General features: G+C 36.0%; 1 protein-coding gene across 1 annotated transcript in view; it reads left to right on the top strand.

Annotated features, from left to right (window-relative positions):
• Window positions 1-19,637, top strand: part of tbl3 (transducin beta like 3) — a 28,200-nt gene extending 8,563 nt beyond the window's left edge. Inside the window, exons 12-23 of the mRNA XM_081369760.1 lie at window positions 2,586-2,644; window positions 2,759-2,865; window positions 4,585-4,720; window positions 5,142-5,372; window positions 7,136-7,206; window positions 7,413-7,569; window positions 9,977-10,035; window positions 10,934-11,037; window positions 13,228-13,299; window positions 13,387-13,545; window positions 13,638-13,731; window positions 17,290-19,637. Coding sequence (XP_081225886.1) covers window positions 2,586-2,644; window positions 2,759-2,865; window positions 4,585-4,720; window positions 5,142-5,372; window positions 7,136-7,206; window positions 7,413-7,569; window positions 9,977-10,035; window positions 10,934-11,037; window positions 13,228-13,299; window positions 13,387-13,545; window positions 13,638-13,731; window positions 17,290-17,641 — 1,601 coding nt within the window. The 3' untranslated portion in view covers window positions 17,642-19,637. The remainder of the gene's footprint in view (window positions 1-2,585; window positions 2,645-2,758; window positions 2,866-4,584; window positions 4,721-5,141; window positions 5,373-7,135; window positions 7,207-7,412; window positions 7,570-9,976; window positions 10,036-10,933; window positions 11,038-13,227; window positions 13,300-13,386; window positions 13,546-13,637; window positions 13,732-17,289) is intronic.
• The last annotated feature ends 563 nt before the right edge of the window (window positions 19,638-20,200 follow it).

Below are 20,200 nucleotides of genomic sequence, written 5' to 3' on the forward strand. Positions count from 1 at the left end.
GTGTCTGTTAGCCGTCACGTCACCTCAGCTAATCCCAGCTGTTGAACTTGCCATCTCTGTCCTGTTTGTGCTTTTTTCTGGATTGTTTCTTACAATTTAGTTCACGCATTATACCTTCGCCCACGCCGTTGGATTCCGTCATTGTCGAGTATCGAGAGAACAACCAGCGCTGTTTTTAGTTTAGTTTAGTTTAGTTCCTTTATTGTCCACAAGTGGAAATTTTTCTTTGGCTTCACTATAATGAAAATACATTTGAGAGCAGTGAAAAAACAGACATGATGGAAACCAGGGTTATTATAGTTCAATAAAACTAATGCCATAAAACATTTGTTACCTGAAATAAAATTAAAAATGTAAATGTTTGTATTTTTTTTTTCCACATCAGCTCTCATTTTCAGTTTTTACTTGATGTACAGTACAGGTCAAAAGTTTGGAAGCTTTACGTTTTTTTATATTTTTGAAAGAAGTCTCTAATGCTTATCAAGGCTGCGTTTATTTGATCAAAAATACAGAAAAAAAAAACTGTAATATTGTGAAATATTATTACAACTTAAAATAATAGTTTTCTATTTGAATATACTTTAAATTATCATTTATTTCTGTGATGCAAAGCTGAATTTTCAGCATCATTCCTCCAGTCTTCAGTGTCACATGTGACATCCAGTCTGTCACATGATCCTTTAGAAATCATTCTTATATTCTGATTTATTATGAGTGTTGGAAACATGCAGTTCTGCTGCCTAATATATTTGATGAATAAAAGGTTAAAAAGAACTGCATTTATTCAAAATAAAAAAATATTTTCTAATAATATAAATCTTCTTTACTATCACTTTTTATCAATTTAACACATCCTTGCTGAATAAAAGTATTGATTTATTACAAAAAAGAAAGAAAAAAAATTACTGACCCCAAATTACTGACCAGTAGTGTATATTGTTGTTACAAAAGATTTCTATTTTTAAAAAATTTGCTTCTTTTTTTTTTGTTTTATTTTTTTTGTTTTTATTCATCAAAGTATCCAAAAAAAAGATTCACAGGTTATGAAAAAATATTAAGCAGCAGAACTGTTTCCAACTTTGATAATGAATCCTCATATTAGAATGATTTCTAAAGGATCATGTGATAAACTGGAGTAATGATCCTGAAAATTCAGCTTTGCATCACAGAAATAAATGATCATTTAAAGTATAATAAATTAAAAACCAATTATTTTAGATTGTAATAATATATCACAATATTACTTTTTTTCTGTATTTTTGATCAAATAAATGCAGGCTTGATGAGCAGAAGAAACTTCTTTCAAAAACATTAAAAATAGTAATGTTTCCAAACTTTTGACCTGTACTGTACTAATGTAGCTGAAACTGAAGAAAAAAATATACTAATATTTTTACTAAAATTAAAATCAAGATGTGAAGTCAAGATTAAAATATAAACCATTTTAAAATGTTAATAAATATAGTATCTCAATTCTATTACAATAACTGCATGGAACTTGATTCAGTCAAAACAAGATCATTAGTATAGTTTCGTGTGTGTGTGTGTGTGTGTGTGTGTGTGTGTGTGTGTGTGTGTGCGCGTGCTGTTAATGCACTTGTGTGTGGTGTTTCCTTCAGCACAAGTTATCATTAGATTAATATCTGCAAATGAAATGTATGAGCCCATGTTAAACACACACACACACACACACACACAAAGAATTCACTGATCAAGGGAGTCTGAATGTCAACCTGCCATGATTAAGACTAAAATATTAATTTTGATCAAATATTTGTTCTTGGGCAAGGTTTAAAAGGAAGCAGTGTTATTGTTAACTAAAACTCTATGAAAATAGAAGTGCTGCCTTGGCAACTAACTGAAACAAGTCTAAGTACTAAAATAATAAAACTAAAATGAAATAAATATTATTTAAAACTATATAGAATTATTTTTTTAAATTGTAAAAACGACAAAAGCATTACAAAATTACTCAATCTTAAACAAAAATTACAGTGAAACGGAAAGCATTAAAATGAAAGATAATATAGAATATTAATAAATACTATAGAAGTATGTACAAAAAAGTTAGTAACGATAATTTAGTTAAAAATGCAGCTAATCAGTTGCCCCACCCTGAAACTAACACTAACCAGTTGTTATTATGTAACATAACATTTCCTGATGCAAACTGAAAGCTATTGTTATTGTTTGCTGATTTCTTTTGAGGAAAACTTTAAGCAGTATGTGGTATAAATAGGTCACTTTTTATAAGTCATAAGCTTAGCGTTAATAGGTGGTTAATAGGTGTGTCTGTGTTTGTGCGCACGCTACTACATGATCATTAGATACATACTTTTTGTTGTTGTTCAGTTATTCAAAAAATAGGCAATGGATTGTCAAAACCGTCATTATTTGCAGCCCTACATAAATTGTCAATTTTGTAAAAATAACCGGCTTCAAACATTAAAAAGGGAATCTCACACTCCACGTATTCTTCATGCACCTCTTGAGTCATCAGTCTTCATTGTTGACATTCTCGTCGATGAGGAGAGCGCTATTAACTTGTCATCTGCTGATGTTCTGCTCTGATTATCTGTCTGCAGATACCATCTTATCTATTGATGTGTTTCGCAAAGGCTCCATGTTTGCCAGCTGTGCAAAGGTGACTCTTTTACTTTGTCTTTTCACTGGCATATCTTGGTATTCAGAATATTTTTGATTGTATTGCTTCGCCCACACATGGAAAAACAACAGGTTTATGTCACTTTTGACACAGGACAAGTCCTTGCGGCTGTGGAAGATGGATCCGAAGAGCGGATACGTGCAGTGCGTGGCTCAGGGGAGCGGACACTCCAATGCCGTGGGCTCTATCGCCTGCTCCAGGTCAGAGTATATCACTGGACATAGCAGTTTGATGAGCAATATAAGTCTAGACGTGTGCAAAAACACCTGCAGCGTTATCATAGGTCTGTCCTGAAACATCTTTGAAAAGTGTGTTTCTGGAATGACATTTTAACATCAACATTTTGCAATCAAATTTGAATCAAACATTACATTTTAATCAAATAATTGCAAAACCTGGTCATAATAACCCATTTTAATATAGTTCATGAACTTTTATGGTTGCCAATGCTGCACTTATTGGCTATTTTGTAACACCTTAGAACGTGACCTACCTGACTGAAGCGGGGGTGTATGTATGCCTTGGTTCTTTTGGTCCAGGAGAAAAATACATTTAGTCCTGGTTCGCTTGGCGTTCAGGTGCGCGAATGTTTGCGCACTGAAAACTTCCCACATAGCAAGTAATAAATTGAGTTCCTTTTCACATCTTCTTGCGCTTGAATATTTCAATTGGCAAGGCTTCAACTTTTGTGACGATGCTGCATTGGCCGGTCAACTGTCCCGAGCGTCGTTCACGTTTGTTCGCAATCATGTTCTCACAACATTGCATTGCTAGAATTTATAAATATGTTACCGGCCAACTGCAATTGACACTGTTTCATATATGCAATGGCCAATCAGAGACATTTATGTTGAGCGCGTGAACGCAATGGCCAATCAGAGACATTTATGTTGAGTGCATGAACACAATGGCCAATCAGAGACGTATATGTTGAGTGCATGAACACAATGGCCAATCAGAGACGTATATGTTGAGCGCGTGAACACAATGGCCAATCAGAGACATATATGTTGAGCGCGTGAACGCAATGGCCAATCAGAGACATTTATGTTGAGTGCATGAACACAATGGCCAATCAGAGACGTATATGTTGAGCGTGTGAACACAATGGCCAATCAGAGACATATATGTTGAGCGTGTGAACACAATGGCCAATCAGAGACATATATGTTGAGCATGTGACCGCAATGGCCAATCAGAGACATTTATGTTGAGCGCTGAACACAATGGCCAATCAGAGACGTATATGTTGAGTGCATGAACACAATGGCCAATCAGAGACGTACATGTTGAGCGCATGAACACAATGGCCAATCAGAGACATTTATGTTGAGCGCTGAACACAATGGCCAATCAGAGACATATATGTTGAGCACGTGAACACAATGGCCAATCAGAGACATATATGTTGAGCGCATGAACACAATGGCCAATCAGAGACATTTATGTTGAGCGCTGAACACAATGGCCAATCAGAGACATGTATGTTGAGCGCGTGAACACAATGGCCAATCAGAGACATTTATGTTGAGCGCGTGAACGCAATGGCCAATCAGACACATATATGTTGAGCATGTGAACGCAATGGCCAATCAGAGACATATATGTTGAGCATGTGAACGCAATGGCCAATCAGAGACATATATGTTGAGTGTGTGAACGGAATGACCAATGACCAACAAAACGGAATGACCAATCAGAGACATGATTGGTCACTATACACTTTTAATCGTGTGAACGCAATGGCCAGTCAGAGGTGTTTAAGGATCCGTTCAACAGTGCTCAAAATGCTAGAGGGAAATGCTGTTATCGTCACGTTTTTTAAATTTCTGTATTTTTGACAACCCTACTGTGCAAATAATTGTTAATTTTTTGAGTTCTTCTAACTCGTACACCTGTTTAACTGTTCCTGCATGCAGGTTAAAGAAAGTCTTCCTGGTGTCAGGCAGTCAGGACTGCACTATTAAGGTGTGGGAACTGCCTGACCCTCCGCCAGCCGTGGGATGTGAACCGGCCTTGATGACAGCAAGACTCACAGAGAAAGCTCATGACAAGGTGGGTCTTTGCCCTCGTCACGCTCAATCTCATTCAAGAAATGTGTTCAGCAAAGCTGTCAGGTGAACCGTGGCGGAGAACATGTTTTGACAGCACATGCTCGGTTTTCCATCTTTTTTGACATTTCTTGTGCGTCCATTGTGTCAAAACCATTGCCCATTGTTGAGATAAGAGAAAAATGCACATTCTTACTGTGTAACCATAGTTTATCATTTTCAACATTCATTATTATGTTCAAAATAACAGATTGGAATATATATATATATATATATATATATATATATATATATATATATATATATATATATATATATATATATATATATATATATATAAAAATATAAAAATATAAATTAAAATAAAATAAAATGCTTCACACGTGATTGTCATTTTGTTTCTGTTTTCTGGAATATTCCTGAAGGATGTGAACAGTGTGACCATCTCTCCCAATGACAAACTGCTGGCCTCTGGCTCTCAGGATCGCACAGCTAAACTCTGGTCCCTGGCTGACATGAGTCTGCTAGGCGTCTTCAGAGGTCATGGTCGAGGTATTTGGTGTGTTCAGTTCTCTCCTGTGGACCAGGTCCTGGCCACAGCCTCAGCGGACGGCTCCATCAAGATCTGGAGCCTCCAAGACTTCTGCTGCCTCAAGGTCACTTACACTTTCAGCTTTAATCCAAGCATTATTCCTCCCTTTCTTTTACGTTACATTTAATCATTTAGCAGACGCTTTTATCCAAAGCAACTTACAAATGAGGAGAACAATAGAAGCAATCAGACCAACAAGAAGGCAACAGTATACAAGTGTTGTAACAAGTCTCAGTCTAGCACTATACACGTGGCAAGGTTTTTTTTTTTTTTTTTTAGTTTTTTTTTTTTTTTATCAGAAAGAAACCCGAATAGAAAAGGTAAGTGCTAGTATTATCGGTCAGATGCTGCTGAAAAAGATGTGTCTTTAGACATTTTTTGAAAATGGTCCAGAAAAAGGTCTGTGAGTGATTTTGTGCCTATCTATTCAACATTATGTCTGATGTAACATCAGTTTTCTAGTAATACCGTGACCAATCGCCTTACCAGAGAACATTCATACGCTATCTCTGCCGCCTGAGACAAGAAAGTCTTGCCTCTAATCTAACAGAGTGGTCTTGACTGAAATAAAAATCAGGCAAAAAGAACAAGGTTCAAGACTGTGTACTTAAAGAAGGCATGACACAGAAGTCTTTTTTCCATATTGTGATGCATATTAGAGTAAAACGGCTTCTCGAACAAGAACAAATGTAGGGAGAGACTTGATTTTCATTAGGAATTTATTGAATGGTTTGATGGTTGTGGTTTGCTCTTGGTGGATCTCATGTGAGTGACAGGTTGATCCCGCCCTCACGTCATCAGAGAAGAGATGTCGCTGCACGATGGGAAGTTAGTTTGATTATAGGGCACATAGATTGAAAAAAATATATATGATGAAATAATATAAAGCAAGGATTGTCAGTTTTGATTTCATGGTGATGTTAACGGCTTTAATGAGGCAAAGAAATACAATCCCATGAAGCATCGCAGATGACAGTATTTTTTTTTGTTAACCTTTTATCATACGTCTTGGAGTATCACAATAATATTGTATCGTGAGTTCAGTGATGTGTATCGAACCGTGACATGAGAGGGTATCGTTACACCCCTTATATACCTGTATATATACCATCGGTTAACAACCTCATAGCTCACAGTAGGTCTGTCTTTATAGGTTTATAAGTTACTGTTAAAAATCGATTTCCCAATGGAGAAAATGAATGGGATTTTCTTCCAGAATTCGACTGTTGCACTCTGCAGTCTTATCTGGAGAACAGAATATGGCATAGCAATGTTCTGACAACCTCCCACAATACCCTAGCATCAGTGGTGAGTGTTGCACGGGGAAATCAGACCATTTAAACATGAAACTGCTTTTGCAGCCCATTATATTTGATTGTTTTCCAAGCAAAATATTCAACAAAAACAGCGAAGATGGGGCTTGATTTTATCCAATTGGATAGTAAAATGAGTGTTACATACAGTACCAATGGTGTCAAATAGCAAGTCTTAGGGGCATCATCTCAATAAGAAAGTCGTTTCAGAGACGGAGTTAATAAATTTTGATGTGAAGTGTTTGATAAAATTTTTTTTTTTTTTAAATCTTTAGTGTAACATGACCTTTTGAATCATAGTAGATCAGGAACTGTGTTTAGAAAGCCTTAATTACGCACATATGTTTATGCGATATTTTTTTTTTATTATTTATGCACATCTTGGCTTTTACATTGTGTTTTTTTTTTTTTTTTTGATATCCCAAAATTCACATACAAATAGGTGGATGGAAACATACATACTGATATTCGGTGTATTAAGTAGATTCAAATGATTTCTGTTTCATCTCTGCAGACGTTTGAGGGACATGATGCATCTGTGCTAAAGATCATATTTGTCAGTCGAGGAACTCAACTAGTGTCTAGGTAGGTTATCTACTATCTCTTACATGTTCTGACTCTGGTCCTAACCGTTCTCATGCACTATTTTCAACTACATAGACGTTCACTTTCATTTTAATAAGGATATTTGCACATATTTTATGTTTATATAGAAATATTATTTGTGCTTGTGGTTCAAAGTCCAAACATGTGCCTTTGTGACCCAACTTTATTTCTCTGTCATTCTTCAGTGGATCTGACGGACTTGTGAAGTTGTGGACCATAAAAACGAATGAGTGTGTGAAAACATTCGATGCTCACCAGGACAAAGTGTGGGCTCTGCATGGCAGCAGCAGTGACGACCTGATGGTGTCTGGATCAGCCGACTCCACCATCACACTGTGGAAGGTCAGTCCACCTGACAGGTTCAGCAGGGTGTTAAAACACGGTTATGAAACCAAATGCGAAATCAAACATTGTGAACTGCATCTTGTGCTGAAACAGTCAGTTTCCCGTACCAAGAGAAAAGGCCCATTGTTTTACACTGGCACTGATCATGATGAATGATGAATATGTTTCAGTTCATTGTTTCTGGATTATTATGTTCTGCTATTCCACACAATCATGATGATAAAGCAGATATCTCTAGCCTTTATATGTATCTTCTTTAGTTACATATATTACTGTTCAACATATTTAAATGTTCAAAGAATCCTGGAAAAAACTTACCTTTTTCCACAAAAATATGAAGCAGCACAGCTGTTTTCAACACTGATAATAATCAGAAATGTTTCTTCAGCATCAAATCATCAAATTAGAATGATTTCTGAAGGATCATGTGACACTGAAGACTGGAGTAATGATGCTGAAAATTCAGCTTTGATCACAGGAATAAATAACATTTTAAAACATTCACATAGAAACCTATTATAATATACAATATTTTTTATTTTATGTTTATTTAAAAAAATATTTATTTTGTCTTTGATCAAATAAATGCAGCCTTGGTGAGCATAAGAGCCTTCTTCCAAAAACTTTAAAACAGTAGTGTTGACCTTACATATATACATATATACATATATACAGTATATATATATTAATATTAATATATAGGAGACCTTGATTCATCCATCTTATTTGATTGGACATATGATATTATTGATATTATTTGCTACAATCAATTACTACACTGAACAGATGTTTTTCTCCTAATGTTCTTGCAAATTGTGTGCAATAAGTCCAACAACACACACACACACACACACACACACACACACACACACTGTAGGCCACGTTTATGATTTACTAATTTACATCAGACACAGGATATTGTCTGATTAACTTGCATAAAAGCACATATTTTTGTAGCCAAGTAGGTCAGCAGGTTAATAGCTGAAGATATCAGTGTGTTACAGTATGCAGTGGATCAACAGTGATATAGCCATGCTGAATACATATACATGTACATGGGCATTGATTCTAGTCATCCCTGAGTAGTGTTGTCACAATACTGGAGTTTCCAACTTCGATGCGATACCTTCAAAAATAATGACCTTTGATTCCACGTGAGAAATTGCCATATATACTGCTGTACACATAAATTGTTATTATCCCATAATATTTTGATAATTTGGGTAATTTTGTTGTAATAGCTTACACACACCACATGGAGGCTTTATTTAAATTGTTGAACTGTTGCAAAAAAAGACATGTATATAGTAATAAAATAATAACAAATAAACAAATTGCAAACCTCAGCACAAATTAATACAAAGAAAATAAAGAGAGAAATGAAAAAAAAACAGCTTTAAGTTTTTCAGGTGGGTCTATCAGTGGTATTTAGATAAGAAATACTACAGAAATGAAATTAATCAAATGTAAAATAGCACTGGATAGCTGTCATAGTAATCATTCAATCCAGATTAATGCTTACAATTAAAGTTACAGAAGTTATTCAGTCGAGCAGAGAGTGATTTTCTCTGTCTTTGGTGATTATCATGACAGACAGCAGCAGGTTTATTAGGCTACTGTCACTTTAAGAGCTTATGCACTGTTACACAACATGCGTTTTCTCTCAACCATATTTACCTAAACACTTGGCAAGATGGGCATTTTGGCATCATTTTGTATGTATTTGACTGGAATAAGCCATAAAAAGAAGTCACTTTGGTTCTTGCGAGCTGTTTGAGAGGCGGCTTTATGTGCGTGACACTTATATAGATTAGTGTTGCATGTGCTTTTGATGAGAGCGTGAAACCTGCGGCAATGATTAAAATCATGCGAAATACAAGCACTATTCCACATGAAGCAAGTGAGACGAGTGAGTGAGAGGAGGCGGTGCGTGTCACTTCGCCATTAGAGAGAAGAGAGAGCGAGAACGCTCAGCTTGTATCGGTGTATAGATACTACAGAAAATCAGTATTGGAACAGTTTCAGATATTTCAGTGTCGATACATAATATTTTTGACAACACAATTCCTGAGGACGACGACAAATGTGAATTTGAATCGTTTAATGAGTCACGAGTGCTCTGGAGGATCACAAACTGGAGGATTAATTAATACACCATTCTTATGTAACACACATTATGTGGACAATTCCTTATAATCCTTATAATAAGCAAGCTGCTCTATCTATAACTATGTGAAACTGGATCTATACAGTCATGCTCTCAAAAACCCTGGCGTAATAATAATTTGCATTCCAGCCAAAGCACTTCTATATACCTATACCAATTGTCAAGGTTGCTGTGTATTTGTTTCAATTGTCTATGCGTACTGGCCAGTATTGACACGGTTGTTTGTTTTCTGGTTAGGATGTGACTAAAGTGGAGCTGGCGGAGGAGCAGGCCAAACAAGAAGAGCAAGTCCTTAAGTAAGTCACTGCCTGCTTAATGTAACAAACAAATGCAGTCAGGCAGATAGATACCCGATGAAAGATTGACAAGGAGAAATGTCATAACATTTATCACTTGCCAAAACCAATCCTGTTGTTGAAACAAAACATTGTTTCTTGATCCCTTAAAGCGCTTTCTATGTTTACCTGATCTGTATCAATCCATGCGGGTCCATTCTTTAAACGTGACAGCTTATACATAAACATTAGCACTGATTCAATTCTGATATGCTCATTTTAATTATTAGCGTTTTTTCTAATATGAAAGATATAGTCCATCCAAAAATGAAAATTCTGTCATTTACTCGCCCTCATGTCGTTCCAAACCAGCATGATTTCCATTTATCTTTGAAACACAGATGAAGATTAGAAGATATGTATCTCTATTATCTAGATAAATCTCTCTTTATTCTCTCCATTCCACCAAAACTTTGACAGTTCATAAAGACATAGCAAAAGTAATCCATATGAATCAAGCAGTTTAATGCAAAACAGATTTTATGTAGGATTTTATTCACATATAGAACAGATCAAATGTGAAGATCAATCTTTGTTTTCTTGGCACAGGAGCAAAATCATAAGTGGATGAAACCACTCGATTCATTTTTATGATCTCCTTTTTTGAAACATCAAAATTTGGCTTGGATGGACCTTCAATGAAGAAACATCTAATGTTTGACTAAAATATCTTTGTGCTTCGGAGATATATGAAAGGTTTATGGGTTTGGAACGACATGAGGGAGAGCAAATGATGACAGGATTTTCATTTTTGGATGAACTAGCGCTTTTGGAACTTATTGCTGCTTCTTATTATTGTCTGTCATTCCAAAACGAAATCTGCTTTTGAGTGCTTATAGATTTTGTGGCATGTTCGCAGGCAGCAGGAACTGTCAAATTTACTTCAGGAGAAGAAGTACCTGAAGGCTCTGGGTATCGCCATCTCTCTGGATCAGCCGCACACTGCCTTACGAGTCATCAGAGGTACTTTCTCTTTTGTTTCCCTGCATTGAGTCTGCCTTTACTTTCCAAAAGCATTTATTTGAAATGGCCCCTCTGATTGTTAGGAATACAATCTGGTAGATCCGCATTTTATTCTCCATGACCTGGAATCTGAGACGCTCCACCGCTTCCATTTAAAACTTCATTGTCCTGGGTTTATTCGGAAAAAGTGAATGAGCTTTAGTTCTTGAATGTTGTAAATCAAACACTGGCTAATTTCTGATGATGGTTTATGGTTGTGTAAGATGATGCTTGGTGTATTATTACTCATTACTCATTGTCTTGTATTCAACAACACTTCCTTAAGAAATTCCAGCGTTGCTCTTTTGCTGAACTGGTCAAACCTAAGAAATGCCAAATCCATATTATGTCACTATTATGTAAGATTTCGGTAACACTTTATTTTGATGTTGAACGTGCTGTTGACTATAAGTAACTTTGCAACTATGTCAACTAACTTTCATTGGAGTGTAAGTAGACTGTCTGCTTAATATCGGCAAACACTTTATTGTGATGGTCCTCCAACAGACACTCTACTGACTATAAGTAATTTTGCAACTGCATGTCAACTTAATCTAACCCTAACCCTACCAGTCTATTAATACTCTAATGAGAGTTAGTAGACATGTAGGTGCAGCTTTACTTATAGTCAACAGAACGTGGACCATCAAAATAAAGTGAAACCAAGATTTCTATTTTAAATAAATGCAGATCTGACTTTTCATCATTTTCTATTCATCAAAGAAAAGAAAAAAAGATGTTCTCCACACGCAGTAGATGTTCATCAAATACTTTCGATTCAAACCCACTAAACCCCACCCTCAGCCCGTTCAGAAATACCGGTTCGTTGGCAGAAACCTCTAAACGCCACTTTCCTTTGCCATCAAAAGTTCACAAACCAATAAGAAGACGTGAATCGAATCTCATGATTTCAAGGTGAATGGCGCTGTGCACATGAACCGGCTTTTATTTATCCAGCTGCAAGTTTTAATCCTGTTTAAAGAAGAAAGATTTTGAAGATTAGAAGAAATTTATACTAGAAATGTACATTTTATGACAATGGATTGTTTAGATTTGACTAATATCAGTTTGTTTACTGAATTAATGCACAACTTACTTAACAGTACACTTTTTATAGTTATTTATTTATTATTTTTTATTTATTTGATGCGCCAGTTTTATATTTGGGCTATATATACAGTGCTGGTCAGAATTATTTGCCCCCTTGGTAAATATGATCAAAGATGGCTGTAAAAAATAAATCTGCATTGTTTATCCTTTTGATTATTATATTTTTTTAAAATACAAAAATCTAACCTTTCATTAATTTAAAGTGGGGTGGAAATCACATTATGAAATAAATGTTTTTCTCCAAAACATGTTGGGAACAATTATTTGCCCCCTTTTATTAAATACTTTTTGCAATCTCCTTTTGTCAAGATAGCAACTCTAAGTTTTCTCCTATAATGCTTGAGTTATATATATATATATATATATATATATATATATATATATATATATATATATATATATATATATATATATATATATATATATATATATATATATATATACATATACACACATATGTATATATGTGTATATGTGTGTATGTATGTGTGTATATATATATAACTCAAGCATTATAGAAGCGTATGTATGTGTATATATGTATGTATGTGTATAAAAAAAATATATATATATATATAGTACTACTGTTCCTGAGAAGCTTATTTTATTTAATGTGTATATTTTTTTCTATTGTATTTGTTTTATTTTCATTTTATTTAAGTTTTATATTTGCAAAAGTTTTTTTTGTATCAAGGAATTTAGTTTTTCTGTTTGTCTCAGGGCTAACTTGCTTTATTACAGAAGACTGTCAGTCGTCCGAGTAATGATTGCAGTCAGCTTAAATGCCACTTGTTTTATAATATTAGGTTGACTAAAATGGGAAGAAAAAAAAATTCAAGAGAGATTTCTTTCTTCTAGACCTATTAGTCAAACAAGTCACACAAAATAGTAAACTACAATCAAATCTTTGCATATATTGAATCAACATTTTATTCAAAATCGAGAATCGATTTTTAATTGAATCGTGACCTCAAGAATCGACACACACACACACACACACAATTAATCATATGTTATGTCATTTTCTTTAATCTTTCATAGAAATTCGGCAGCAGGAGGATGGGAAACAGGAGCTAGAAAAGACCCTCCTGAAACTCCGTCAGGATCAAAAAGGTACACGCCGTGTGTTGGCGCAGTGCTCTAGTGAAGGTCATCGGATTCGTCGTGACTGCCTTACCTGAGTGTGTGTGTTGTGTTCAGAGTCGGTGCTGCGCTACTGTGTGGTGTGGAACACGAACTCGCGCAGCTGTCTGGACGCTCAGGCCATCCTGCAGGTGCTGCTCACACACCTGAGCCCAGAGGAGATGCTGCAGTACCAGGGGGCTCGTACTCACCTGGAGGGCCTCATCCCGTACACAGGTGTTTTATCCAAACATAAATCCAAACATTTATCCTTTAATAAAGTGCTTTCTGACCTTTCCATTAATGCATTTGAATCCTGTTTCCCGCAGAGAGACACATGCAGCGGATTGGCCGTCTCCTGCAGGCCTCAATGTTTCTGGATTACATGTGGCAGAAAATGCGCATCACAGGTGGCAAAGAGAGGTAAAAACACGTTCCCTAAACCTCCTGGTTGTGCATTCGTTAAATTAGTAGTAGTGTTTGCTTAGGGAAGAATCAGTAGTATTGCTCATACTCAAGGAGGTTATGAACTGAGAAATCAAAATTTCCCATTGTAACTATAAATATCCTGCAAGTTTCAGAACTCAAAACTTCCTTGTTAGTCCATAAATAAGCTTATATTTTAAACCAAGCTCCATTGTCAGGATAAAACATTGCCTGTTCTACATTACAATGGTTTTTGGTAAAAAAAAAAAAAAAAAAAAGTGGACCTCATAGAACATAAAATATTTATATAGAATTTAAAAAAATGCAGTTCATGACCCCTAAATATTGGTATTAAAGGAGAACTCCGGTCAATTTTAACATTGAGCTCATTTTTTTGTACATTTGGAGTGCTGTCAATACAGAGAACAACGACAAAAATCGGTGTTGCCTACACCGTGTTATCCTCTTTTTAAAATTTGCAGGCTTTTAGCCTCTTAACATCCTTGATGTGTCATTACAAGTGATGTACAAGTAGATGTGAAAGATATGTATAAAAATGATGTTATTTCAGCCAGCGCACATACCTGTATTTTCTTCCTGTTTTCGGTCAAAGTCCATAGTAATCGATTGTCGTGTTCACGCGCGTGATCATAGGTAACTAAACCTATGCGTGTGAACTCGGCAATCGACTACTTTGGACTTCCACCGAAAACAGGATGTAAACACAGGTATGTGCGCTGGCTGAAATAACATCATTTTTATTCATATCTTTCACATCTACTGCAGTCAGATTCACTCGTGTTCACTCTGAAGGAATCACTCACATTAGCTGTGCACTTGTAATGACACATCAAGGATGTTAAGAGGCTAAAAGCAGGTTTAAAACTTGCCCCATTGAAGTCAACAGGGTGCAAATTTTAAAAATAGAATAACTCGGTGTAGGCAACACCGATTTTTGTCGTTGTTCTCTGTATGGACAGCACTCCAAATGTACAATAAAATGAGCTCAATGTTAAAATTGACCGGAGTTCTCCTTTAATCTTTGGTGCAAAACTAGTACTGTATGTTTGTGCCATGGGTATGAATTAATAATCAATCTTGTTAGAAAAGAACTGTTCTCTTTTACTTTTCTAAGCAAACAGACTTGCTTTTTTCTTTTTTCTTTTTAAATGCTCCCAAAAACAGGGACTTGTCTAGATTCTCATTAATTCAAACCAGTAAGCAACAACCTCGCAAACATCTTCCAACACTTGAGCAGTCACCAAGATTTGCCTAAGCAAGAGCCAATCTCATTTTTAGAAAAACAAAGCTCAATAGAAAGCACTTCTGTAGATGTAAATAGGCAATCGTTTTCTTCAGTCAGCAAGTTTTTTTTCAAGATAGACATCTTCATAGTCAAGTTTAATGCAAAACAATGAAACATTGTTTATTTCCTTCCTTCTTTATTTCCTGATCTGATTACAGTTCTGTAGAATTGAGTGTCTGACATGAGTCACTGCCCAATTCTTCATCTTCCAGGAAGTGGGTTTAAATCAACACCAGTCTCCCAAGCTTTCTTTCAACAAATATTAAACATTCCTTTCACTTTAAACTTCTTAATAAGTTAACTTGTCATCTTAGCATGTTTTTCCTTGCTGTCGCCTGCTGTCTTTTTCCAGATATTTGCATTTTTTTCCTCTCAAAGCATATCTCAACTTTTAGACAAAAATTGCCAATACTTTCTCTGACAATCCCACAATCCCCTGCATGAGCATGTCGCTCTTTTAATAGGGATTGAACTGAAAACACCCACTCAGTTCTGCTCCCTTTCTGTTCATCAAAGAACCCTGATGGTTTCCACAAAAAGCAGCACAACTGTTTTCAACACTGATAATAATCAGACATTTTTCTTGAGCTCAAATCAGAGTGATTTCTGAAGGTTCGTGTGACACTGAAGACTGGAGTAATGATGCTGAAAATTCAGCTTTGCATCACAGAAATAAATTACACTTTAATAATAATAAATTGTAATAATATTTCTTTTTTTACTGTATTTTTGATCAAACAAATGCACTCAATGTGAGCATAAGAGTTAAAAAATCTTACCGAAAGAATAAAGTTTATTCATTCGATTCACATGACGTCACTGTAGCTTTGCGCCGCCATCTTTGCGACCGCGGCGCTCTCAGTAATGCCTGCAATATGTTGTGCAGTTGGCTGCAACAACAGCCGAAAGAGGAACCCTGAACTGGTATTTTATTCTATACCAAAAGAAGAGAGAAGAGAGAATCATTTATTTAAAAGACTTGAAGTCTCATGTTGGTTTGTGGTTAATTATATTTCCATTATACTCTCAGTGGCCAACATTATAGACAGATATCGACAGATAATGTTTTGTCTTCATTTTATTGTTGGATCTGTTTAAATGCACTTTATCATGGTAAGTTAGTAAGATTTGGGGTTGTTTTGAATATAACTGTCTGTCTGTCTGTCTGTTAGTTAATACCTACCTAAATCTAATAAATATTTTTCTGAAGTTCATAAAGATATTGTCTTTGTCACATGCGCTTTAGATGTTATTTTGTGTAAGTAACGTTAACGTTAGCTCTGCAGACGATGCATAATCTCAGCCTTGAAATGCATATTAAAGGACTAGTTCTTCCAAAAGTGATAATTCTGCCGTCATTTACTCACCTTCATGTGCAAATCCTGTATACTTTCCGTGGAAGACAAAGGGACATTTTTGAATATGTAGCCTAATGAAGACTCTTCTCGTCGATGTAATGAAAGAGAATGAGTAACATTAGCCTACTGGGGGCTGTCACGCAAAAAAATAATAATAATAAAAGACAAAAAAAAACATCACAAAAGTATCATAAAAGTGATTAATACAACTCGTCCGTTATATTAATATTGTTATTTATTGATAGCTTTATGTGACGAACAAACTGCAATTTAAGTCGTTATATTATAATCACTGATGAGCTTTACCTCTTGATAGCTTTTAATCGCAGCCGAATCATTCAAAAAGATTCGACTCGAAAGATTCTTTCATTTCGATATTTGTGTGTATTAAACCTTCTCTCTGTAATTGAACATCTGTTCTTTCGGACAGATATGGCAGTCTTTTATGATTCGGCTGATGTCTCTGGCTGTGCTGATGCTGGTGTCTCTCTGGACTCTGCCAGTGCTGCTGTTCGGATTAGATAGATTCATTCATGCCAGCCGAACAGCTGCAGATTCATAGATTCATTCATGACATCGCCCAGACGCTCTTGAACGCGCGCCATGAAGCTCTATGACTTAAGTATTTCTATATCATGAAAGGCCAATTGGGGCAAGCCTGGGGCAGATAATAATGGACTAAAGAAAACTGGGGGTAACAAATAAGGATCTGAGCCTAAAATTGAAATTTTCTCCAGGTATCTCTGTCTCTCTCTCTCTCATTCAAAGGGGCAGTTTGGGAGGCCATACTGGGCGAGTCGATCGCAAATATGGCGGCGTTCTATTTATAGTGACAGGTGGCATCTATGAATTCAATATATCATGTTTTACAGTTGGTCTGCTTTTTTCTAGTGTGAACTTGGACGATGATGAGATGGACACCAGTCCTCAGTCCATATTCATCATAGACAAGCAACCAATGGAGATGACAGACACTCAAGCATCTCAGCAGGAAGAGGAAGAGGAAGAGGAAGATTTGGAGGATTCAGAAAACAGAGTGGAGCTTCTTGATGAAGGTGTCAGCACGTCTAAAAGTGCTCATGCGAATCTCAAGAAACACAACGGGGAGAATGGAGGCGCAGAGGAAGGTCATGTGTCCAGTGAGGAGAGTGAAGATGAAGATGAAGTCATGGAAATTTCCACCAAGTCTCGTCCCAACAAATTTACAGGTTCTGCCCTTTGCAAAACAGCAACTATAAGATGATTGGCTGCTGTAGCTGTCAATCACAAGCCATTTTATTCAGAACTGTATATTGAATTGATGGACCATTTCTGGTCTTTCTGAATATTCTGATTCATCCACACATTGTTGCTTATAAACAGGGTCTTCCTGTTTTTATCAGCACACCACTTTTTTATGTATTTTTGTCATCTTTCAAATAAATAATGGTCATATCTCTTGGAAAATAAAAATACATTTTATTACCTGTTGGAATTAAGTTGAGGTCTGTCAATCGAATTAAACTTTCTTTTTTTCAATGAGCAACATTTAAGAATAGGAATAAATGTTCAAATTAAAACCACTAATAGGATGATTTGGCCAATTTTACATATCAAATTCAAAATAATTTCCAAAAAGTAATTCAACCAAAATATGAGTATTCTACTTTTTTTGAAACTTTTAACATTGTACTTTATTTTTTGTGTTTTCTGTGGTAATGGACAATGTCACGTTCCACAGAACTTGTATTTATCACCGAGCATTCCTTAAATATCTCACTCTACTAAAGTATCACTTAACTTCTAGCACTGTTCAAACAACCCTTTCCAAAAACAAACTTGACCCTTCATGCTAATCATGTAATGGTGCGTATTGAGTCCTTTAAATGATACTGTGGCTTGTTCCCGCATCGGTTTTTCTGAAACGTTCAGTATCTTGTGCAAACAGTGAGGTGTGTGTGCACTGCTCAACATTATTGAATGTTGGGCATCCCAGATTGCTGCAAGTGTTGGATACACAGTGCGCATGTGTGACGCACAGCTTGGCAAGGATGCAGCTTGCATGCAATACTCTTTCTTTCTTTACCGATTACCAACTACACATGTTCTCTCTCGAGTTGATCTTGATGTTTGCATTCTACATAATAATGTGTCTTAACCCCAACTAGTAATTTGTCGGTTCTCTCTGAGAGAACGCAGCGACTCAGAAAATGCTGTCCCATTGCGCAGATCAGGATTTTGGACCAATGACATTTCGCCGGGAAACATGGCTACAGGATGCCAGAAACCAAGAAACAAATAAAACGTTTCACTTGTTTCAGTCACACCTTGTTACGCAAAAAAACATACCCAGATTTACACTGAGATTTAGCTTCTCATTTGTCACTTTATCTCATTGTGTCAGATTAAAACACTGTACAGCTTTGACTGCCTGATTGTCATCTAATCAGGTTTGCGTGTTATTTTTGTTTTGTTTTTTTGTTTTTTAATTTGCTTAAATGTCTTGGTTATTTACTTTGGTTATTTAAATATGCATGCAAAAAACTGAAGCCAGCTCGTTAGTGTAAGTCAAGGGTGTCCAATTCTGCTCCTGAAGAGTTGAGCTCCTCCATCTTGCTCCGACACACTTGCCTGGACGTTTCTAGTGTTTCTGAAGACCTTGAAAAGCTCGTTCAGGTGTGTTTCATTAGAATTGAAGCAGTTAAGTTGCCCTCCAAGAACAAGGGTCTGTTCTTCTTGCTTAATACATCTAAGATGATTTGACCGATGACAGATGCCAGATATACTAATCGTGATAACTGATCTCTGGTGAATTTGGTTCTTTAAACGAATTTACAGATTTGATTAAAATATCTGTATTAAACTGTCTGAGATTACTGCTCGTTCTTGTGTTCATTGGAAAGGGCAGATATATATATCGATATTCAAAACCATGATCGGCTATGCAGCGATTGGCTGGCGGCAACTTGGCAAGACAACGTAATGACATCATATTGAAAAAGACGACCTTCATAATGAAACCGCCAAGCGACCAAAACGACGTTAAAGTTGTAATAAGAAAAATGAAACGTGTGCTGTTTGTTACGATTCCCAATTATTTCCGTTATTTCACGATTTCTAGTATTCCTTAGTATTCACTCCCATAATAGCTGTCACTGTTCAAATTAATGTCCGGCTTAAACCAACTGTAGGCCTACATCATGTGTTTAAGACTAAAATTATTACATAATTATTCCCTCATGAATAAATCTCTCAACAAGTAAAACTGTCTGTGACTTATTTAGATAACATTATGATATAATTTTCTAATATTTGTTTAAATTATTATTGTCCCTGGTTCAATAGGGTACTCTTGTAAGAAAGCTGCAGTGGCTGGAACAAACTTTAAATATCACCTCTGCTTAAAAAGATAGTCTAATCCTATTTATATGAAACAAGTAATAAAAACTCGGTGAGTGTTTTAGCGCAATTTTCTCACCTCATGGGATCACAACACTAAGAGATAGTTAATCTTTTCCTGGATTTTTTTTTTTTTTGCGTTCCCGAGATTAGACCTTCCTTAACATAATGCCGAAAACCCGAAGTCTCTAGGTGGTCTGGTTGAGGAGGAGATAGAAGTGCAAGATTGGTGCGCACAGACACGCAGAACAGAAATCATGAGTTAACAATCGCAATTTGTCCAGTGGAAAATTGCACTAAAAAGCCTTCTCCCGAGCAGGTTTGAGCTTACAGACCTGTTGCCATGACGGCAACTCCAGGATGAGCTTCGAAGATCCAATCATGGATCATGTCAAATCATCACCAGTAAAATCCAGATAACTGA

This window comes from Scardinius erythrophthalmus (genome assembly GCF_964197995.2).
Source record: "Scardinius erythrophthalmus genome assembly, chromosome: 1".
NCBI lineage: Eukaryota > Metazoa > Chordata > Actinopteri > Cypriniformes > Leuciscidae > Scardinius > Scardinius erythrophthalmus.